The 8,865-nt window shown below is 37.9% G+C and overlaps 1 protein-coding gene across 3 annotated transcripts in view; it reads left to right on the forward strand.

Moving 5' to 3' along the window:
* Window positions 1-8,556, forward strand: part of LOC107752774 (uncharacterized protein C14orf80 homolog) — a 10,491-nt gene extending 1,935 nt beyond the window's left edge. For 2 of the 3 annotated variants that reach the window (XM_016568835.1, XM_016568836.1), the window contains exons 4-8: window positions 1,253-1,429; window positions 1,527-1,616; window positions 3,861-3,947; window positions 6,375-6,581; window positions 7,988-8,556. In XM_016568835.1, coding sequence (XP_016424321.1) covers window positions 1,253-1,429; window positions 1,527-1,616; window positions 3,861-3,947; window positions 6,375-6,581; window positions 7,988-8,350 — 924 coding nt within the window. In that variant the 3' untranslated portion in view covers window positions 8,351-8,556. The remainder of the gene's footprint in view (window positions 1-1,252; window positions 1,430-1,526; window positions 1,617-3,860; window positions 3,948-6,374; window positions 6,582-7,987) is intronic. The other variant, XM_016568837.1, reaches the window with a different exon arrangement.
* Window positions 8,557-8,865: the final 309 nt, after the last annotated feature.

Raw genomic sequence — 8,865 nt, forward strand, 5'->3', positions numbered from 1 at the left:
TTAATGAAATTACAGTATTTAACTGTAAATTTAAGTTAAAACCGTAAAACCTAAAATGTTGCTACTGTATTTTTTACGGTAAAATTCCGGCAACCACAGCTGCCGGTTTTTTACCGTAGATTTTACGGAATTTTTTTTACAGTGTAATAATACTGATATAATACTGATATATGAATATAAAATCCTTACTGGCCCCATTATAACAAAAAGAAGCAAACTCTGAAGTAGGTTGAATAATACAGAATCTGTTATTTAATACACGCATTTATATATTTTTAATAGGACAAGAGTATTGCATCGTTCATGTAGAAAGGATGCATTAAATTGATCAAAAGTGACAAAGACATTTAAAATAAATGCTCCTCTTTTGAACTTTATTTTCATAAGGGAAACCTGAAAAAATGCATCAATGTTTCTCGAACACCAGTTCAGTATATTAGAATGATTTCTGAAAGATCATTTGACACTGCTGAAAATTCAGCTTTGCCATTACAGGAATAAATTAGCCTAAAATAGAAAACAAAAATTCAATTATAATAATATTTTACAAAGTAAAAGTGTTTCTGTATTGTTGATCAAATAAATGTATCCTTGATGAGCATAAGAAACTTCTTTCAAAAACAATTAAAAATCTTACTGACCCAAACTTTTGAAAGGTAATTTAATATACTGCTATGATTACCATCCAAACAATCAATTAACATATTTTTTAATTTTTTCCCTAAATCAGGGGTGCCCAAACTTGGTCCTGGAGGGCCGGTGTCCTGCAGAGTTTAGCTCCAACCCCAATTAGACACACCTGAACCAGCTAATCAAGCTCTTACTAGGCATACTAAAAACTTCCCAGCAGGTGTGTTGAGGCAAGTTGGAGCTAAACTCGGCAGGACACCGGCCCTCCAGGACCGAGTTTGGGCACCCTTGCCCTAAATAGTTAAATTAATCATGTGTTAAGCTGTTAATTACAAAAAAGATCAAAACATTATTATTTGTTCAAGGCAACAGCTGTAAGTAGCAATTCCTGTTTTATGGGTTTAACAAAGCAAAATCAAAATCTCCCCTGGAACCAGCTTGGGGTTCATGCCTCCCCTGGGGTTAAATCATAAAACCTTAATCTACTGAAGGATTTCTTTATCTTTACTTTTGTATTCTAGGGTTTGTACTATTTCCCTCCAGATGTTGTTTCAATATTAATAGAATGATGCTTGATGGCTACTGTAATGATTTTTTTATGTCACATTTGTGAACATATAAGATCGCCCAGGGTCTAACACCAGGACAGCTTGACGTAGTGGCACATGGACCAGGAGCAGATACCACAGTGAAGAAGGACCAGGTTCTACAGGCACTGCAGTGGCAATATGGGAAACTGAGGCTCCAGTGGAAGAGCTTACTCTCAGCCCAGGAGGAGAGGTCCAAATTCACCCATAGGGCAAGTCACTAAAAATATAATCTAAAATAATGATGAAAACAGCAGATTCCGATGTAAATGCAGAAATGTAGTAATATCCTGTGTTTTCTTTCTCTAGGTTATCTCCAATATCAGCCCCTCTGCTGTCTGTCAGCCTCATGCCACTGGTTCCCATCATAGCAACATGACGTCAGCTGCTCTTGACAAGGTGACATGAAAATGCTTGAACATTTTAATGAAATATTGGCATGAGATCATGTAGGTCTCAGGATTTCTGCATTAAACACTGGGCAAGCGTTATGAGTTCAGCCCCTGATCATTGTTATTACATGACAAGTGACGCCTTTACTAATTTAGATTCTCTCCAGAGATTTCTGGTTGCATTTGTATTCCTTTGGTGTATGGTAAGTGCTTCTATCTGTCATCAGAGCATATGGTGATCAGCGCTCGATAATAACTGCCGTAAGCTAAGTAACAAGCTAATTTCAATCGGCGAATGATTGCACGCAGCTGTCGATGTGTTTTTCATCCCCTGGCTTATTCTGGAGAAGCTTGTAATGAAGCATCCACCTCTATGTACCTGTAGCCCCGTGCTTTGGTGTCACAGATTGACAAGGTGGGAAATCCTGCTTGTTTGAAGAGTGTGGATCTTGATCTTTAAAGTCAAAAGGCCCACGCTCTCCTGTTCCCTTCCTCTTTCCCTTGCTCTTTAGAGGCTTTGTAAGAGTATTTTATCTCTGGGAAAAAAGTCTCCCTCCTGACATCTAACGACGGGGCTGTTTTTGCCAGGTAGATTGTTTAGAGTGTATAAAAAAAGTGTGAAAAAGAACAAGTGGTATATAGAGAAAGTGGATGAAAGATAGTGAAAAAGAGAGATTATGAGTGCTTTTTAGGTCCTGGTCCTGTATTCTTTTTTCCTAACAAAGAAATTATTTCGAACAGTAATTGTGGTCAGCACATTCAAAATGTTTAGTTCAAGATGTAAAATACAGTAAAAAAACCTACTTCTAATCTAGTAAACCCAGTCATGGTATGTTTTCCAGTTATTTGCTACATAAACACAGCAAGGAAGCATTAAATTGATCTAAAATGACAATAGATTTATAACATTTATAAAAAATAATATATTTATAACATTTATAATTCAAATTGATTTCTATTTCAAATAAATGCTGTTCTTTATAAACTTTATATTCATCTAAGAATTAAAAAAAAAAGTATAACAAATTTAACGTTACTGTTTTTGACATTAATAACAATAAATGTTTCTTGAGCACCAAATCACTACACTGTATAGGGGGAGATGGCTGCTGAAAATTTTGTATTTTAAAATATTAATATTTAAAATATTAAACTAGAAACCAGGTATTTTCAAATGTAATAACATTTCACTATATTACTGGTTTTACCATGTTTAGTGCAAATAAATGCAGTCTTATCAACCCCAAACCTTTGAATGGTAGTGTATTGTTATAAATTAAAATTGTTAAATGGCAAGTTTATAATTATATGTGTAATAATAATATATATATATTTTTTAATGAAACTCATTTAACAAAAAGTGATTACGCAGGCGACATGTTGAATCAGCATTTTAATTGATTAATGGGAATGGATGGTTATAAGAACTTGTTTGTGTAGTTGATTAAAGCTCATGCCATTTTATTCCCACGCTCATAAATAGTAACACATGGAGCGGGCACGAAATTGGCCAACTAACACATTATTTGGCAACTTAATGACTTCACTATATTATATTAGATACATAACCAATGTCCAGTTCTTTTTGTAGGGCTCATTGCTCATTGTAGTCGCTAGTGAAGGGTTTGGGGCTGTGCACATTCTTATGGTGTCATCAGCCAATCTGTGTTGTCATGACGTCATTTTTTTCTGTAACTTCACAGTAATTAGTCATGTATGGCTCAGGTAATTGGCTCAAAACAACCCGGCAGCAGAGCCGAGCCGAGCGCCCATGAGGGAAGATTGCAGATTTTAAATCACATACATCAGGGGTGTCCTGCTTCTTAACTAATAGCTTTCTCCAGGTATTCTCCAGCTTTCTCCAGTCCTTTGGCCTGTCAGACTTGACTATGTGAAGTATACAGTGTGGAATGTGTTCAGACACAGGCTAATAGATCTCTCTTCTCAAGCCATGTAAGTTACGGTGGGCAGCTCAGGGATCTCTCTCCCTCCCCATTGCCCTTCAGCCTGTGTGGGGTGCTGAGAAGAGTTATCAGCCTAAGTCCCTGGAGCGCTTCTGTCTAACCGCAGAGATGTGAGGTATTAGCTGAGCTCCTACAGAGAAAAAATTGCCCATGAGTACTGATCAAAGCGGCTGCCAAGCGTGCACAAAACTGTACTTGCACTGCAGGGCCACTTGGGGTTTTATTGTTTTAAAAACAACAGAGCTTCTTTGCGTGTAATCAGGATTTTTTGTTACTTTTTATTGCAGGAGCTGGAGCGGATACAAGCATTGAATGGAATTCTGGAGGCGTATCTGGATTGGAAACTCCACGAACCTTTATTCTGGTGCTGGATGGTACGTCTGCTGTGTTCCACACAAGAATGAATTTGAGATTCAAACTCACGCTCCTCAAATATTCTGTTTGTTCACGCTGTCACATCGCAGTTCAGCCCCAGGTATTTGTGCATGGCCGGTTCATCCAGACAGATGTGTGAGATTTTCAGCATGACCGAATTAGTTTACTTTGAAAAGTTACCAATGACGCTAAATTTAATATGTATAGTACCCTACTGTTGTTTGAGAGCCAGACTGCCGGTCTGCCCTCAGTAACCTTGCCCAGCTTTGAGTTGTCACTCACAGTGATGCACTGGCGCTCCAGGACTCTGAATCTGGCAGACAAGAGCCCTCACTCACACTGGCAGCTCTCCAATTTGAAATGAAGTTGTAAAGAAGTCCCCGACTAGCAGAAGTGGGTCCTGAGCACTTGGCAGGGGTTTCATTTTTCACTCGCAGTGTGCATTTTGAAGTAAAAAGGGTTTTAACTGCTATTCAGTTAGAGCGGTGAGCTCATGGGTGTCTTTGAGTTGGACAAATAGAGGAGGGCTTTTTGTTTTCCCTCTTCCAGCACATCATACTATTGAAATGATTACTTTTTCTTACGGTTCTTTTATGTTGAGCCTCGATATAAGTTGATATAAGACGCACAATCAGAATAAAGCGCATTGTGAGGTTTCAAAGAATTACAATAAGCTCTATCAAATTGAGTTGTGGAAATACTTTAAACCCCGTTAATTCAATTTTTGGAGCCTTTTAGTGAGAAATTCAATCTAGACTTTTGAAACGCAGACAAAAGTTCCCCGGTCCAAAGAACAGGAAGAAGGGGAATGGAAATCAAATAGCATGCCCACCGCATCAATGGGAAATCTATAGTCCTTGATGAAAGCCAAACATTTTGTGGATGGAGTGCTATTTGGGCAGGATTGTTTTGTCACTGTCCACACAAGAGTGATGGAAGTGGCTCTTAAGCTTCAGCTATTGGTTGAGCCGCTGTTGATTAGCACAGGTTTTTAAAGAATTGATTTTCTTTGCGGGTGTTCGCACAAAGTCTGACTTTGAGCGAACTGGATCATCTACCTAAAACACTTTTACAGAGTTATTTTGAACATTTTGTAGCACAACTGTTTAAACAAGAAAACAATCATTATTATTGCTCATATGTAGAGTTATTAGTTTATTCTAAACTCCTTGAGGCCACACCGAAGAGGATAACTTTTATGATAACTATAACTATAAAGTTTTAATAAATGTTCAAATACAGTATAGATATTATTCTTGGTGTGAAAGGGCTTTTACGCTGAATATTTTTCTTAAGCAAATTTATCACTTGTTCAGACGTGTGAAACCCCTCAAATTGTGTTTTTCCAATTAGTTTGGTCTTGCTTATATGAACACAACAATCACAATCTGGGACTTGTTTTCCATACAACGACATACCTCACACAGAAACGTTAAGATGAGGGAGTAGACAGTTTGCTCACATGTCACTTTTATGAATACATTTTGGTCCTTTTTGAAATGTCACTTTGTGAAAGTGAACAAAACAATGACTCAGTTGGTTCTGCTGGTAAAAATCCCAATTATTTTCTCTGTAGAGGAATTGAGTTTTAATGATTTTTTCCCATGATTCTGCAAAGAAATCTCGACCAATCAGAGAAACACTGTGAGCAAATTGTGCTTAAAAAAAAACCCTTCAGTGACCACCCGCTCCCATGAAGCACTGCAAATTACATAATATAGTCAGTGTCCCTACAGTCTCAAATTGAATGTTTGTATACATATGCGCATTTTGCAATAAAATTGAAATGGATTGTTTCTATATACAACATAAGCAACTTTAAATCAATAGTTCTATATTTCTCTGTTGTTTTTAATGTGATTTATGACATTCACAGATCTTCATGGCATGGCATTGTATTGTATCTTTATTTACACAGTATTGTATCTTTGTCTTTTTGTTTTGTACTTTTTTGCTTTACATCAAAGTTTGTAATGTTGGTTTCGTTCATGACCTATAATGTTTTAATTAAGTCTTTTTTAAATCCCTATGGGATTTTCAGTAAAAACTGGCTTGGCACTGTTGCACTTCAATTTAGTTTGTTTCAAAACAAAAACAAAATATAGTGCAGGTGTTTCTGTTTTTTGCATAGCTAAGCACCACTCATTTTTCTCAGAAAAAAATAAAAAGCAAGTTAAGTTGTGATTGATTGCACATTAAAGAGAATCCTGACAAAAACAAACTACACAGTATGCATGTTCTGATTGTAAATGAGAACCAGCAGCAAGCAAAGTCTTCTTATAGCTCTTTAGTAAATGAATCCAAAAACTGTATAATTCTTTTAGCAGATCTAGCTGATTTGGCATGGCTTGAGCACAGTGCATCTCAATTGTCTGAGAAGGGGTTCCTGACAGACCTGTTGCACTTATGCCTTTGTCTCTGTGCAGGACAGCGTGATCGACAGCTCCCTCACCGATGCGTCTGAGGAGGAGCCTGTCGATTGGCCACCAGGGGAGCGGGCTGTCACGGTGAGGTGTCCCCACGGCGACGAGACCAGGAGAGCAGTCAGACAACTTGACAAGATGTTGCTAAGGCTGCAGACAGAACTGAGAGCCAGAAGAATAGAGCAATCCACTCTCACACTCACCTCACAGGTAATGACCGGCCAGCAGGTGAGATCCACCCGCATAAGTGCCGACGGGAAGGCTTCAACTTATAATAAGGTCAGGATTGCACTGCTTGAAGTTTATAAAGTTTTGAAATTCAAGTGCTGTCAGTTTTGGTGCCTGAGATGTTGACAGTCTTAAGTTTTAAGATTTCTATAAACTCAGTCCCACCACATTGATATGTTCATCACATCATCATTTATTTCTTGTTACCTTCCAGTTTCGTTTTTGAAGTACTTTTATTTTACACAGAACATGGGCAAAACAACAATATGAATACATAAAAAGGAAAGTGACAAAGAAAATATTAATTCTTATTAAAAAAGTATTTATTATTATTAATACATTTTTATATGCTCATATTACTAATAATTATTGTGGTAATTAATAATAATAATAATAAGTATATATTTTTGTTAATAATAATAGGTATTAAATCAATTACCTAAATACCTTAATGACCATAATTAAATTAAAGGGCTAGTTCACCCAAAAATGAAAATTCTGTCATTACTTACCCTCGTGGCATTCCGAACCCGTAAGACCTTCGTTCATCTTTGGAACACAAAGTTATTTTTGTTTGTTTTTTGCAAAAAGTATTCTCGTCACTTCATAAAATTACGGTTGAACCACTGATGTCACATGGACTATTTTGTCGATGTTCTTGGTACCTTTCTGGGCCTTGAACGTGGTAGTTCCCTTGCTGTCTATGGAGGGTCAGAAAACTCTCGGATTTCATCAAAAATATCTTAATTTGTGTTCCGAAGATGAACGGGTCTTACGGGTTTGGAACGACATGAGGGTGAGTAATTACTGACAGAATTTTCCTTTTTGGGTGAACTATCCCTTTAATAATAATCATCATTATTAGTATTCCTTTTCTTTGGGTTTCCAAAGGCACCAATTCCCCATTTGTTCTGTGCATGTGGAACTTTCCTCATCATGTTTTATTACCTGTTCAAAGGTTCTTCCAGCAGATTCGAGAGGTGTTTTAATATCTCTTATAATGAGGGAGGATAGTGCTAAAAGAATGATAAAAACTAGGTCATCTCATCGTTGCATTCTTTTATTGCCTGAATAAATTACACTTCATTGTATGAAAATTCAATGTGGTTGGTCCGGTGGATAATTAGGTGGTCTTTGTGATGTGGTAGATCTAACCTGTTACGATACATGACCGCCTGCCATAGTTTCTGAGAATGAAATTTCTTCACATCAATTCTAAACACATTCCTAGTGATGCAAGAGATATACACTGACATTTCTACTCCCACGTACTTGTTCATCCGGGTTACCGCAATGCCTTTCTTTTTGATATTAGTATCCATTTGATGTTTGATCAGTATTCCAGTCTGTTGAAATCACTAGTCTTAGCAAGCTCTCGTTCTCATTAGGGGGGACGTCAAGGGGCTTCTCGGCTCTCTGAAAGTCAGAGAATGGAGGTGGAGAAGAAGGTTTCAGGCTATTTAGAGGGTCTACGTCTTACTAACACCTCCGCAATCACATCAAGAGGCTTTTTGCCATGTATCCAGGATCCACAGCCCACAAAGCCACCTCACAGGTTCCACACCGGAGAACCTGGCCTGGCAGTGACAGCTGGGAAGCTCCAGGCATCGACGGCTCTGAATGAGCTGAGGGAGAGGGAGGCTGTACTGCAGTGGCAGCTGGAACGATTGAGGCAAAATATGAGAGTGGAAATGCAGAGACAGGCCAGCACAATGGAAGGGATGGTTCTCATCCCACCACTTAAGAGATAAACACACTTTTTGTGGCACTGTATGCACTGGGATTCTGACAAAAAGCTGGACAGACTGCATTTTGAGTCCCTGAATGAGGTGAACATTAGTTTTTCGCTTTTTCAGTGGAATTAAAACTCTTAACGTCTGGACATTCTGAATTAGAGAATGGTTTGTTATCAGTTTTTATGTATTTAAAAAGACTGCCGCAATGTGAATGTCTGTGCGAAAAATATTTAAAAATATACTGAAATGCATCAAGCCACACTCTGAAAAACAACTCTAATGACTCCGACTCAAGCAAATGGCTGACCTCTGTACTTCCGTGTACTTTGTGGTGTGCTAGAGAAAATGGAAGACATTTGAAATCATTTTTTTTTTAATCTAGAGAGCAGAACAGCCTGCAGTTTTCAAAGTAGGTCATTCTTTCAGTTGCTTTCCGAAACCTGTGAAAGTTAGGATCGAAGTTTGGGAAAAAATCAAACCCCAGTAATGATTAGCAGCTCCCTGCAGAGATCTCAGCCCAGTTTTACTGA

This window comes from Sinocyclocheilus rhinocerous, unplaced genomic scaffold, assembly GCF_001515625.1.
Source record: "Sinocyclocheilus rhinocerous isolate Xijiao unplaced genomic scaffold, SAMN03320098_v1.1 scaffold61, whole genome shotgun sequence".
Taxonomy (NCBI): domain Eukaryota; kingdom Metazoa; phylum Chordata; class Actinopteri; order Cypriniformes; family Cyprinidae; genus Sinocyclocheilus; species Sinocyclocheilus rhinocerous.